This window comes from Vigna radiata, chromosome 10, assembly GCF_000741045.1.
Source record: "Vigna radiata var. radiata cultivar VC1973A chromosome 10, Vradiata_ver6, whole genome shotgun sequence".
Taxonomy (NCBI): Eukaryota; Viridiplantae; Streptophyta; class Magnoliopsida; order Fabales; family Fabaceae; genus Vigna; species Vigna radiata.
The window spans coordinates 11,714,316-11,728,731 of record NC_028360.1 but is presented as its reverse complement, the minus strand read 5'-3'; the positions used below and the strand labels follow the sequence as shown (position 1 = coordinate 11,728,731).

Genomic DNA, 14,416 nt, shown 5'->3' with positions numbered 1-14,416 from the left:
CCTTTAATAGATGAAGGATTATAGGATCCTTGTATGTATATATATGGTACTCTATTCTTTGAAATAATACATCAGAATTTTTAATCCTTTTAATAGAAGGCTCGTGGTCGTGGTTCACCATTGAAGGCTCATCGTGGTCCGTCGTCGTCGAAGGCTTGTCATCGTGGTTGGTGGCCTTTGCCTCTCTGTGCTGTCTTACGGGTATTAATCTGGTTTTGCTTTCCAAGAAGTCTGATAAAATTTATAAGGAGCCTAAATCTTCATCTAAGCCTACCAAATCTCCCAAAAAGTCTTAGAATATATATTTAATTCAGCTATGGATAACACTGTTTTAAGATGCCTTTTGATGTAATAGAGATGGGGTTTGATGGTTGAAATTTGTATTGCGGTTTTGTTATATTGCCTGTAGGATTTTGCTTCATTCATGGAAACCTCTCGTTCTCATCTATTTTTTCTCTCTACCACAGTTGTTTATCATGCATTTTCTTCTTTGAGAAGACACTTCTTATGGTTTTGTATTGGGCAAATAAAATATAGTTAATTAAAAAAGAGTTAACTGAACTGCATTGGATTAAGTGAACTAAAAAATAGTTCAGTTCAGTTATTCTGAACTATTTTTTAGTTCAGTGTAGTTTTTTAAAACTAGTTTATAGTTAATTATATTTTTTTATAGTGCAGTACACTATGGAGCAGTTTGCCCACCTCTATTAGTGCTTCATAATAAGGCAGTATAATGATGACGCGACCCTCTTTGAGAGGAAGAAGAAAACTAAGGCATTGTTCACTTGAGTAGATTTGGAGGAGAGTAATTGAGAGAATTTGATGATAAATTTTTTTGTTGTTTATTTGAATAAATTTGGAGGTAAGTGAGGGTAGATTTGAAAGTAAAATTTGTGAGAATTAGGGTAGGATTTAATTTATATGACAGATTAAAAAAATTTATTTTCAAATTCACTCTCACTTACTACCAAATTTATTTAAATAAATAACAAAAAAAAATGTATCATCAAATCTTCTCAATTACTCTTTCTCAAATCCATTCAAGTAAACAAGAACTAAGAGAGAAAGCTTGTTCACAAAAAGTTATTTTGGAAGCTAACATTTAATGCTTCGAAAAGGTTGTTTTGAAAATTTGTTTTAGAAAGTTTGTTCTAAAATATATGTTCTTGAAAGCTTGGAAATTTTATTTCAGAAAGCTGGTTCTAAAATACAATTCATATATTCTGAAAAGGTTGTTCCTAAAAATTCTATTTTAGAAATCGTGTTCTGAACATTTAAAAATGCTTGTTCCATTCCAGAAGAAAAGTTACTTTCCCGAAATATAAAAAGCCCATTTCAAAAGTTGTGGGAGTGTGTAAAGAAAAAACCGAAGGGAGAGTCTAGTAAGACGTGTGAGGCCCAGCCCAATTTTGAAGTAACATTGAAAGCCCGCGTTTGCAGTGAAAAGGCCCATTTTTTGAATGGCGGGGGAGGTTGATGCAGTGTGGAGGTGGCGATGGAGCAAGAGTTGGATCCCTCTCTCCCATGTAGCCAGCGACTGCTCTCTGCAATTCTCGCCATGGAACCTTCCGAATGCCTTATCTCCCATGCCAGGTTTCTCTTTCATTGCTCCTTCGTCTTTTTATTACGTAAGACTTCGAAAAGTAGTGACTGAATTCGGTACGTAGGGAGTGTGGTGGAGGCTCAATCACAGAGCAAGTTCAACAATTCATCTGGCACCATTGCCTCTCCTCTCCTGTAATTTTTGTTTTCTCTTTTTATTTTCTTTAAATTGCCTTATAGTTGCATTGATCGTATTTTAATACTAAATACAGGGTGATTTTCATGTTCCTTACCTGAAGAATTTCCTCAAGAAACTCATCGCTCAAATTGAGTTCGACCATGGCTATGTCTTGGACAGCTTGTACGAACTCTATGCTCTCTATATGACATCATGCAAGGTTTTCTTAGATCAACAATTTTCTCCAAGCTTCCTTTTTTAGCTCTTACAGAGATTTTTTCAGGATTTTATTACTTTTTCCTTTTTTTTAGGATGATAGTTTAGAGAAGGGAGATGCCAGAGTCAGCAAAAGAATTTCGTTTCTTTTTCCTGATGGTAAATAGTGATTAGAGTGATGTTTCTGCATTTATTTTTATGATGTTGTTTCATCCACCTTACTTTGGCTGGTAAACTGTTATGCCTAGGTTGTTCTGAACTGCAAAGTTGTCCGCACTCTAGGGTACTGGTCTTTCCATTGCAGTGTTCTCGGAACATGCTTGAAGGTGGTACGGGGTATGCTCATATTTTATATCATAAGAAACTGTTGCAAATAGAATGCAACATTTCAAGGTTTTTATGTGTTGTTTGTCAATGCAAAGTTCTTCTAAATAATAGTCAGTACTCTTGCTCTTTGATACATGTGTTGACTTCAGCAACACCATTAATTTGGGCATTAGTTGGATCTATCTACGGACAGCTTCAAATAATTCTTCCCTGAATATGCATATGTTTGTGGAACTTGCATTAAAGTTTAAAGATGGTATTTGTTTGGTTGTGCAGGTGCTCAATATGGAAACCGGGTCTGTTTTTGTCTGAGTTCATACTTTCTCATCCAGAATTATTTTCTAATAAAACATGCTTCGAGGTTAGTAACATATTTAAGAATTTTTTTAATCCACTAGAAATGTTAGTATTATCCAATCATGAATAGCTTTGCATGCAACAATTTTGTGATAATCATCACTTATGGGAGAGGCTGAGATATAATTCTCCCTTTACAAAGTTTGAAATTTGTGTTCTGTTTATAAATTTGTCATTTTGTTTGTTGCATTAAAATTAGCTTTTAGTTGTTCTTATTATACCTTGGTGTACTATTTTTAAAATTTTAAGTAGGTTGGTTCAGGAGTTGGCTTAATTGGATTATGTCTAGCTCATGTGAAGGCTTCTAAGGTATGGTCAACTAATTATTACATGGGTAATATTAGATGATATTATTGTAATTAAATTTAATAAAAAAGCAATTGTAATTATCATCTATGAACAGGTGATATTAAGTGATGGTGACCTATCAACTTTAGTTAATATGAAGTTTAATCTGGAGATGAACCACCTGAATGTCGAAGCTGGCATGCGGCAAAGAAACAATGACCAAAACATGGTCAGTCTCAATTTGAATAGACTGTCACAGGATTTTGCTTTCATATATAGAAAATGCTATCCTCACACTATATGGTAGATACTCTGAGCTTTTTGCTAAACCGGTTCAATTAGTAATTTCCAGTATTTTTCCCCATCCCCTTATTCCTTACAACAGTTTCTAGAGCTTGAACATGTGATAGTTGATTTGTTCATGGAAGTCAACCTTTGAATTTTCGTTTTCAAATTTTGTTCATCTGATAGTGGATTCTCCATCCCTTTGACAACATTTTCATTTTTAAAGTATGGGTTTTCTTCTTGTCTATATAAAGGAGAATATAACCTGAACTGTACTTATTAAGTCTCGGTATTATGAATTGATCATGTATCCCAGGTAAAATGCTTGTATCTGCCGTGGGAATCTGCATCAGTTAGTCAACTCCAAGATATCAGGGCTGATGTTGTGTGAGGGTTTAACTATACAACTTTTGAGACATAATTTCGTATATTCTTCTTTCCATTTTTTTCGGAATTCAGTTGTCATTCTTATTATATTATTATCAGTCTGGGTGCAGATGTGATATATGATCCTGTTTATCAACCACATCTTGTTCGAGTACTTGCCATTCTTTTGAATCCGATGAATTTGGAGTTTTGCAGACAGCATGCAAGTTGTAAGGGCATCTCCCCAAACATTAAACATGAAAATTGTGAACATAATCATGAACATGCTATTGACATATCTCACAGTAGATTCAAAGCAAGCCATAATGATGATAGTTACAGCCTGCCAAAGGAAGCACCGGTGGCGTATATTTCATATGTTATCAGAAACATTGAAACTTTCAACTATTTCATGTCCCTGGGAAAACAGGCTCATCTTGATATTGTGGACCTTACTGATTCATTGAAGCCACTAAATCTCCTCTGCTACATGCAATCATACAATCAAGCCAGTGTAAGACTATTGCGTATAACTGGCAATAATAAAAATAGCTAGTATCTGAATTTCACGTTATCTTTTCCTTTTTCTTTTTATTTTACTTAGAAGCAATAACTAATGATTTTAGATCAGGCTTAGGTTATGCTCTAGATCTAATCTACTTCAATATTAACATTTTCAACACTATTTCTCTTCTTTCTTTTGGATTGTCACTGACTACTTTTATTTCTCAATTATCTAAGAATAATTCTTCTATTTTTATATTATACTTTATTTTCTTATTAGATACTTCCCGCAGCCCTTATAAAAATGTTGAGTGAGTTGGACATTTAAGTATAGGCTGTAACATAATTCACACATTAATTTGTATATTATTTTGTGTTTGTGTATTTTATAATTAATAATGGTGTTCATATTTTTGTATATCTCAAAATTCATTTTTGGTGATCCTTTTTCAGGAGTAGTTTTTATATATACATTATGTTGTGTTTCAGTCACCATAACATGTAATAAATAATAAGGTTTAAGAAAAAGATAAAAAATACTAACTCGATAAACATAACAATTCTTTTTTTCTTTTAAAAGTATAGTAACTACTCCTGACTTAATTAACAAGTTTTCGTTACAATTTGATAATTGAACATGAATTTTAATCATTCTCACAACTTGGAAACTAGTTAAAAATTATTATCTATGAAAATTTTAAAATATTTATAACCTATTACTTTTCATAAAATATTTAAAAGTTAAATATAATTTTAGTTATTGAATTTTAAAATTTTGATATATTTTAGTCATTAAATTTTAAAAATAAATTAATATAGTTTTTAAAATACAATTTGTGTGTCAAACATGTTATTTTAATTAATATTGAAGAATGAATATGTCAAATAATATAAACAAGAGTGTTCCTCCCTATACTTTCGTGATCTCGTCCTGCACCTCTTATTTTTCCTTTAATACCGACTGTACCCCTACCCTTACTTCTGTTACCCTATTCATTGGGTTTATAAAAAGGTTTATAAAAAGTTAACCGCAACTCACACGAAAAAAAACCTTACACCCCCTTTCTTTATTCTACTCTTTACCCGTCTTCTTGTCCACCCCTCCAACCTGTGCAGCTGCTATCTTTTTGTTGCGTTCGAGTGGAGTAGTTGGGTATCAGTTGTTCGTTTTTTCTCAGATCGTGTTTTAAGTTTTTTTTGGCATCTATTTTTCCTCTCGTAGATCTTGTGTGAGAATCATGTTTTGTGATTTGTGGTTGCAACTCTGTAAATGAACTGTACTGTGTATCAAAAAGTGTGTGTGTGTGTTTACATGAAGCGAATGGGATGCGAGGAGGGTTAACCGCAAATCACACCACGGTTAACGACAGCCGCAGTAAGAAGTGCGGATGGGTTTTGGGGTGCCGCATATCAAACCGCAAATGGTAATGTGGTTAAACTCTCCAGCAGTACGAATGGCGGATGGGTTTTGGGGGTGCTGTCGAACCGCAAATGGACGCCTCCGCAGTACGAACGGCGGATGTAGTCGTGTCGTAGCTGGATCAGCAGCAGAAGGCAACCGCCGGTGGAGATGCGGTTGGTAAAGTTTTGGGGGTGCACATCTTCATTCTATGCATATCGCAATGCGGCTTGGATAAAACGCAGTTCAAACTTCGGATTGAGGCAAACGCATATCAGACTGCGTTTTGAGTTTTCAATGTTTGTGAAGTTTTTCTCAAGTTGTTATTTTTCTAATTTTAATTTGTTTGTTAATTTTACTTAATTTTTTTTAAGTTTATAAAAATTTATATATTATTTATTATTAATGTAATTTAGATTAAGTATTAATTATGAATTTAGATTAAGTATTTATTAATTTATTGAATTAAATAATTTTTATTATCACTAAACTATATTTTCGTAAATTGGTTTATTTGTTTCTTAAATATTTTTTATATGATTTTTTATGTATATAATTTTAGTTAATTTTTTTTTGTTTATGAATTTAGAAATTTTTTAAATTATTTATTAATTAAATAATTATTATTATCCCTATGCGTAAATTTTATTTTGTTAAATATTATATTTTTTTTATTTGTATTTATTTAAGTATTATAATAAGCGATACTTTTGTTATTTTATTTCTTTTTTTAATATATATGATTATTAATTTTAATTTTTTTTATTTCTTTTTATTTGATTCAATATTTGTTAATAGATTTTTTTAGTTGTTTTGTCTCTTCAAAACTGCAACTCAATCACTAGTTTGGCTCTGCCGCATCTTGATGTGCGGCAAAATAAAAAATGTACTAACATGGGGGAGCTCTTCTTCTTCCTCTCATTCTTCCTCTCTCGTCTATGTTCAAAGTCCAAAACAGTAGCAAACAACACCACAATCAGCAGCAACCACAATCACCATCACAAATCACAAACACAGGTTAACAATAAAAATATGGTTTAAACCTCTTTTTGGTCCCTAAGTTATGAGCGGATGTTCAGTTTAGTCTCCGCTTTTAAAAATGTAAACATGTGATTCCTAAGTTATAAAAAATGTATCAAATGAGTCCTTTTTTTATTTTCATGGTCAAAGTACAAAGAGTAATCTAAAGTGCTGTTATTATTAAGAAACAAATCAAAGTAATCTAAAGATGTAGCAGTTGTTAAGAAATAACCAAAAACAGTATTTCAAGTTAAAAAAGGACTCATTTGATACATTTTTTATAACTTAGGGACCAAAAATTTACATTTTTAAAACCGGGGACTAAACTGAACATCCACTTATAACTTAGGGACCAAAAAGAGGTTTAAACCTAAAAATATAAAAGTGAAAGCTTTAAGTGAAATGAATGAAGCAGCTCCCTGCACCTCACCAAAACAATAAAACAGTGAAAGCCCTTGAAAAACTCCTAGACTAGGAAGGGGTGGGTGTGTAAGGTTTATTCATTAATTATAGTTTGACTTTATTAAATGAATTAAGGGTAATAAGGTAAATTTGGAGGTGCAGGGAGGAACACTCTATAAACAATTTAAATATGGCTTAATACTGCTTTTGGTCCTTAGTTTGGGGGATTATGTTCAGAATGGTCCTACCTTTTTTTTTGTACGTAACAATTGATTTCAACTTTTGAAAAAACAGTTCAAATTAATCCTTTTTCGTTACGGCATCAAATATTTAACGGTACAGACTGAACTCTCTCATACATGACACAACAGAGTAATATAAGGTGTGAATTTTGAATTTAAAAAAAAAAATTGACACGTCAGCTTCATCTTCCACTAACCCTGAATTTAGGGTTTTTTCCTTTGTCGTCGTCGTCTCCTTCTTCCTCCCCCTCTCCCTCTCCTTCTCCACAAAACCCATCAGCTTTCCAAGCACTCTCATATTACCTTTTACCTTATTTAAAAAAAAAATGAATTTATACAAATCTCACTGCAGGTTGCATCCAAAAAAAAAAACGTGGCAGATGAAACACGAGTCATTTTACAAGCTAAAATGAAGCAATTAGCGTCTTCATCCTAAAAGTATTTGTATAATTCACTTGCTTCTTCCAATGCAGTGTACCATAGAAAATCAGCGGTGATGTTATATGTTACTTAAACCTTTTATTTTGTTTGGAAGTGTTTAGAAAATGAAGTCAATCAATGACAATTGATATCTAAAGGGTATTTAGGAATTTAATAGTAGTGTTCAATTGCATAATTTCTATTAGAGCAGGTTGTTGCAGTCTGTGTTCATTGTTGACCTTTTTACTGTGTTTGGTTTCACTCAAGTTGTTCCTAATTATTGCACTAGTGTGGGGGGTAAGAGAAGGGTTTCCTTGAGAAATGTTTGTGTTCTTCTGGGAAAAAAAGATTGTTAAAGATGAACAAATTGTTTCTATAACGAATGCTCATTTGTTAGTCTCCGAGAGAGTGTTAGTTTCCGAGAGAGTGTTTGGAAAGTTGATGTGTTTTGTGGGGGAGAAAGAAGGAGAGAACAACTCCTTAGTGTCACGAGGGAAAAAAAACCCTAAATATTTTATATGTAAAACATTTTATATATATATATATATATATATATATATATATATATATATATATATATATATATATATATGTATGTATGTATGTATATTTTAAGTTTAAAAATTAAAATGTATTAAATTATTTTTTAAAATTTAAAGACTAAAATGTATCAAAAGTTTATCAACTAAAAACATATTTAATCTAATATTTAATTATTAGTTAACAATAAATAATTGTTTTTACTACATTATAGTTTGAAAGACTTTATCATAGGTCTTACTATTTTCATAAATTAATTTATAAATATATTAACTTAAATACATAGTTGAAAAATATTGACATTTATTTAAAATTTCCAAAAAGGTTGAAACATGTCCATTAATAAATAGCTTAAGTAAGATGAGTTAGATTAGTGGCTTAGCTTTAAATTAAATGGGTTGATTTAATTCAAATTGTAAAAAAAATTCCTTCATTCCGAAGCAAATATTGAGTTATAATTTAAAAATGGTAACAATTTTATGCTTAAACACATTTTTAATTCCTAAAATATACTCATGTTTAATTCTATCAAATATTTTTAGAGAAACTAATTTAAATACATTTAATAGTTTTATATTGTTTAGTTTAAATATTCTTTTAATTTTTTAATAAATATTTTAAAAACAAAATTGTGACACCATAGATACAAAGCATAAAATACCTAAATATTAACCTAATTATATTATCTGAGTAGACTTGAGTTTGAAATATTGACGTCATATATAAACAAAAACATCTTAACTCTTAACTCGTGACAGGAGTTCTACGGAATGAAATGATAATTCTGAACGAATTTGAATTCAAATATTAACACTTGTAAAAATAAAAACTCCCTTAATCTTCAATTCATCTAATTGATTAAGAGAATTATAAAAAAGAAACAAAAATAATGTATCTACTCAAATTACCAAAATTAATGAATTCAATTTAGGGTTTTTATTTCTACATCTTACCATTCTCCTTTTCTTTTATTGTATATCTGAAATAAACTTTTTAGAATGTGTTTTGATTTTAAGGTACATAATTTTTCTGAAGTAGAATAAATCGTATTTTTTGGATATATATATATATATATATATATATATATATAAATTATTTAAATTGTTAAAATATATTTGGTTAATTCCACCAAACGTATTTTTAACTAAATTATGATTAGTATCTTATTTTTGAATGAAACAAAGAAAATGGACATATTTTTATTAAAAATATCAGTTTTTTTTTTAGTAATTTGAAGGAATAAATTTTTATTTTATTAAAATTGAAGTTAAAAAAACATAAACAAAGAATAAAATAAATTTTAGGAGTTTGTTTTGGACATATAAAAGCACATGTTTTGAATAAAATAGGAGGTTGTCTGAGGCGGAACTGAACAGTGGAAGGAAGTGGCGATGGAGGAAGACTTAGATCCTTCCCTGCCTTCTTCTCGCCATTTACTTTCTTCAATCCTAGCTATGGAACCTTCTCACTGTGTAATCTCCCATGCCAGGTTTCTCTTTTCTTTACTACTTTTTCCTTTGTATTTCAGTGAGACTTCAAATAGCAGTGACACAAATAGATTTGCAGGGCTTGTGGCGGAGGCTCAATCACGGAACAAGTTCAACAATTCATCTGGGACCATTGCCTTTCCGCTCCTGTAATATTTATTTTTCTATTTGGGCAGATTAACTTTTCTTTAACACTTGTAAAAGAAAAAAAAAAAAAAAACAAGAAGTGAAAAAGAATTTAACTACACCAAACTAATTTTCTTCTCTGGGCTTCATTGATCTGATAGAATGATAAATGCAGGGTGATTTTCATGCTCCCTACCTGAAGAATTTTCTCAAGAAACTTATTAGTCAAGTTGAGTCAGACCGTGGTTATGTGTTGGACAATTTGTACGAACTTTATGCTCACTACATGACATCGTTTAAGGTTTTATTCCATCAATGACTTTCTGCAAGCATTTTTTTTGTTCTGGTTGTAGAGTTTTTTTTTTTTTTCTTGATTTTCTTTCTTTTGTGCTAGGATGATAGTTTCGCGAAGAGAGATGCAAGAATCTGCAAAAGAATTTCATTTCTTTTTCCTGAGGGTAAATCTTGATTCTGGTTATGTTTCTTCATTTATTCTTATGATTTTGTTTCATTCAGATTTTCTTGGGCTGGTGAATTGGAATGACTAGGTTGTTCTAAACTACTAAGTTGTCCACACTCGAGGACAGTGGTTTTTTCGTTGCAGTGTTCTCTAAACATGCTTGAAGGTGATACTGGGTATGCTTATATTTCATATCATTAAAGACTATGCATATAGAATGTAACATTTAAACGCCCTTATGTGATGTTTGTCAATGCAGAAGTTCTTTTAAATGATAACCAGTGATCTTTCTGCTTCATAATTCAACTTTTGTCGAGTTCAGCAATATCATTTTTTTGGAAAATTTAGTACTTATCATAATTCTTCTATCAATATTCATATGTCAAGTGTATGTTTTTGGAATCAGCATTAATTCTTAGAAATTGATATTGGTTTGGTTATGTAGGTGCTCAATATGGCCATCAAGTCTGTTTTTGTCCGAGTTAATACTTTCTCATCCAGAATTATTTTCTGATAAATCATGCTTTGAGGTCAGTTCTATGTTTGAGTTTGTTAAATATAATAATAATGTTTATCCATTCATGTGATGATGATGAGACAATTATGTGATTACCTTCACTTATCAGAGAGGCTCTAAGATGTAATTGTGCTCTAAGTGTTTTAGTTTCTAACTTTTTTGTCATTTCATTTGTCACATTAAGATTAGCTTTCATCTGTTCTTACCCTGGTGCATCTTTTAAAAATTTGGAATAGATTGGTTCAGGAGTTGGCTTAGTTGGATTATGTCTAGCCCATGTGAAAGCTTCCCAGGTATGGCCAATTATACTTGCTGATTCATGCATGAACATGTTCAATGATGACATTTTTGTTATCAAAGTATGATGTTTTAGCTAGAACACTGAAATTTAAACTATAAAATGGTGCTATTTGTTTAGTTATTATATGGGCAATATTAGGTGATATTTGTAGTTGAATTTAGTCAACTGGAAGCTTGTTATTGTCTCTCAACAGGTGATATTAAGTGACGGTGACCTATCAACTTTAGCTAACATGAAGTTTAATTTGGAGTTGAACCACCTCAATGTTGAGGCTAATATGACAGAAGGAAACAAAGATCCAAACAAGGTGAGTCTGAATTTGCATAGACTGTGCATTGTACTTTTCTTTTCGTGTATAGAAAATTTTATCCTCACAACATCTTCTCTCAGGTTACTTGAAAAAGAGAATGATTTTATTATTTTCATTCATAGTAATTACATTCTCCTTACCTCTATTTATAGCAATCTAATCTTCAAGAAAAGGGAAATAAGGAAACAAATAATCTACAAGATCATATACATATTTTCTCTAATTAGGAAGATTCTATAGATATGCATATGATATTGAGCTATTTGCTAAACTGAAATATACATATCAATTTTCAGTATTGGTATGTATGGACTTTCTACTTGCAGAGTGTTGATGTGCTTATCTTGAGTTTCATACATTTTTAGTGTATGGTTCTAATATGTTTGTCCATAGAAGATTAATCTATAAAATTTCTTTTTGAAGTTTTATTTTGTCCTTTTTGTTGCAGTCTATTCTGTGTTGATAAATTGTAATAAAAGCTAAAACCAAAATTGTCTAGATCTGCATTCTTTTGAAAACCTTTTTCTCAAGTAATGGATTTTAGCAAGTGTGAGATAGAAGAGAATATAAACTGTATTGTTGTATATGTTACCAAGTTTCTGTATTATGAACTGATCCATGCACCTCACTCAGGTAAAATGCTTGTATCTGCCCTGGGAATCTGCATCAGAAAGTCAACTTCAAGAAATTATGCCAGATCTTGTGTAAGAGTTCAACTGAAGTTTCTACTCAATTACTGAACTTAATTTCTCATACTGTTTCTTTAAATTTGTTCAGAATTCAAATGTCATTCCTTAATATATTACTATTTCAGTTTGGGTGCAGATGTAATATATGATCCAGCTTGTTTACCACATCTTGTTCGAGTACTTGCCATTCTTTTAAATCAGATGAATTCCAGTTTCTGCAGACAACATTCAAGTTGCAAGAACCTCTCTCCGAACATTAAACTTGGAAATGGTGAAGCAAGACATGAAAATGATATTGAAATATGTGATGGTAGATGCAAAGCAATATATAATGATGGTAGTAGCAGCATGTCAAAGGAAGCACCGGTGGCTTATATTGCATATGTTATCAGGAACATTGAAACTTTCAACTATTTTCTGACCTTAGGGACACAGGGTAACCTTGATATTGTGGATCTTACTGATTCATTGAAGCCATTAAATCTCCTCTGCTTCATGCAATCATACAATCAAGCCAGTGTAAGACTATTACGTATCACTTCTAGTAATATGCAGTAACCATTATTTGACTTTCACATGTTATGTTTTCCTTTCTTTTCTTTTCTACTTGTAAGTTCTTAAAGGATAATAATAGTTAGACAACATTTTTTTTGACAACATTTTAACATCATCTACGTGTCATTCTGTGATTGATCTATGGTGGTATTTATGATTATTATTGATTGTGAAGTAATTTTGGATTAATCACATAATGACACGTAGATGATATTCAAATATTGTCAAAAAAATGTTGTTTAAATATCATTATCCTTAAAACATGGTGAAGTGACAAACAAATATATGCCTAGGCATAAGTAGTTTGTGAGAGACTTGCTATAGATAGAAAACTTGATGGTATCAAATTATACTTTATAGTGGATTTGGATATGAATATAGTTTTAGATGATAATGATAATTTAAGTTAATAGATTTATAACATATAGGTGAGTAAAAATTTTATCTTCAGCAGTGTAGAATTAGATTAGAATTAAAGTTTAATTTTAAAAATAGTATTAGAATGTATCCTATCGATAATAATTAATAATTTCTAGATTAACATTGATTATTGTTTTTCTAGTGTCTATTGGGAGAAATTTTAATCAATTTTAATTAAAATTATTTTTATTAATATTAAGGAAGACATAGATTGATTACAAAACAATCCTCTTTAACAAAATTTAAATAATAATTTTGATAGGAATCAATTCAAATAATTGAGATTGATATCAATAAAAAAAATAACTTATTTTTAATTATTAATTCAGAAAAAAACTTTATGGACATTATATAAAATAATTTAATTGAAAAATAATCTTAACTAAAAAATAGTGACTATTAAATTAAATATTTAATACTAAAATGAACTTGTATTCAGTAGTAACTGGAATATTTATTTAAATAATTTTTTTTTAAATTCAATAAATTTAAGTTGTTTTATTTAAGTAAAATATTAAAAATATAAATTAAAAACAATTTAAATTCAACATATTTTAATTTTAAAGTATCTCAAACCTATGATTAAGTTTCAGGGAGTTTGTTTTGAGTTGTATTAAATTATTTATTCTAAAAATACGTATCATGAATTTCGTTCTCTGTACTACTATATTTATAAATTAAAATACATTTTCACTTCTTCAACATTTTTTTCATCCCTCTTTTAATATATACTTCTTTTTTTCTTAATTGTACATTGTTTTGTACTTTGTCATTCTTTATTACTAATATATATTTTTAAACGTCATTAGTTAAAAATAGTCTTATATTATTTGATAGAATGAATTAGAAATTATACTTCTATGATTGCATAATTATTTTTATGTAATTAGATTATTAATTTCTTGAAATTATGATTGAATTAATTGTTTTAATCTGATTAGGTTACTAATTTCTTGTAATTATCTATGCATAATTACTTGTGTGGAATTAATGAATGTTTTATGGATGTTAAGCATGGATGTGTGTATGGATTTAATGTGTTACCTTTATGATGATATTCAAATGAAATGGAGAGTGGAAATTAAGTATGATATGAAAAGGAATTGCACGGGGAATATTTTGGTGTTGTGTTTGATATGTCGTGAAAAATACTATGAGGTCTTTAGTCTAATGGTCATAAATGTTTGACAAATTAACCTTGGTGTGTGGTAGTTTGATGAAGTACTAGTATGATTTAGACAAGTTGTTTCACCAAACACGGGGTAGGCCTCGAGTTTGATACATGTATCCGAATGGTCGCAGTTTAAAGTTGATATGATTATTTTTGTATTATTTGATTTATATTATGAATGTAATATTATCGTGTTAAAATGCATGAATGTTTTTTTGCTATTTTAGCTTACTATATTGTCTTTATTTGTTTGTGTGTGTGCTTGCTTTTTTTGTGTAATGATCATTTTAATGG

The 14,416-nt window shown here is 30.2% G+C and overlaps 2 protein-coding genes across 6 annotated transcripts; both read left to right on the top strand.

Annotated features, from left to right (window-relative positions):
* Window positions 1–1,468: 1,468 nt before the first annotated feature.
* Window positions 1,469–4,264, top strand: LOC106775435 (protein-lysine N-methyltransferase EEF2KMT). Of its 4 annotated transcripts, XM_022787176.1 has the most exons (11): window positions 1,469–1,593; window positions 1,668–1,737; window positions 1,815–1,940; window positions 2,032–2,095; window positions 2,185–2,272; window positions 2,540–2,624; window positions 2,873–2,929; window positions 3,024–3,137; window positions 3,510–3,580; window positions 3,680–3,789; window positions 3,869–4,264. In XM_022787176.1, the coding sequence occupies exons 1-11, from the start codon at window positions 1,496–1,498 to the stop codon at window positions 4,024–4,026; spliced, it is 1,041 nt and encodes a 346-aa protein (XP_022642897.1). In that variant the 5' UTR covers window positions 1,469–1,495; the 3' UTR covers window positions 4,027–4,264. The 4 variants fall into 4 exon arrangements, 3 of the variants coding, with proteins under 3 accessions (XP_022642897.1, XP_014518046.2, XP_022642898.1); XR_002669969.1 differs by lacking the exon at window positions 3,869–4,264 and having other exon boundaries at window positions 3,024–3,211; window positions 3,680–3,748; XM_014662560.2 differs by having other exon boundaries at window positions 3,680–4,264.
* A 5,175-nt stretch (window positions 4,265–9,439) lies between these two features.
* LOC106775862 (protein-lysine N-methyltransferase EEF2KMT) lies at window positions 9,440–12,551 on the top strand. Of its 2 annotated transcripts, none has more exons than XM_022786565.1 (10): window positions 9,440–9,575; window positions 9,653–9,722; window positions 9,875–10,000; window positions 10,094–10,157; window positions 10,287–10,335; window positions 10,605–10,689; window positions 10,913–10,969; window positions 11,171–11,284; window positions 11,921–11,991; window positions 12,102–12,551. In XM_022786565.1, the coding sequence occupies exons 1-10, from the start codon at window positions 9,478–9,480 to the stop codon at window positions 12,532–12,534; spliced, it is 1,167 nt and encodes a 388-aa protein (XP_022642286.1). In that variant the 5' UTR covers window positions 9,440–9,477; the 3' UTR covers window positions 12,535–12,551. The 2 variants fall into 2 exon arrangements, with proteins under 2 accessions (XP_022642286.1, XP_014518572.1); XM_014663086.2 differs by having other exon boundaries at window positions 10,248–10,335.
* The last annotated feature ends 1,865 nt before the right edge of the window (window positions 12,552–14,416 follow it).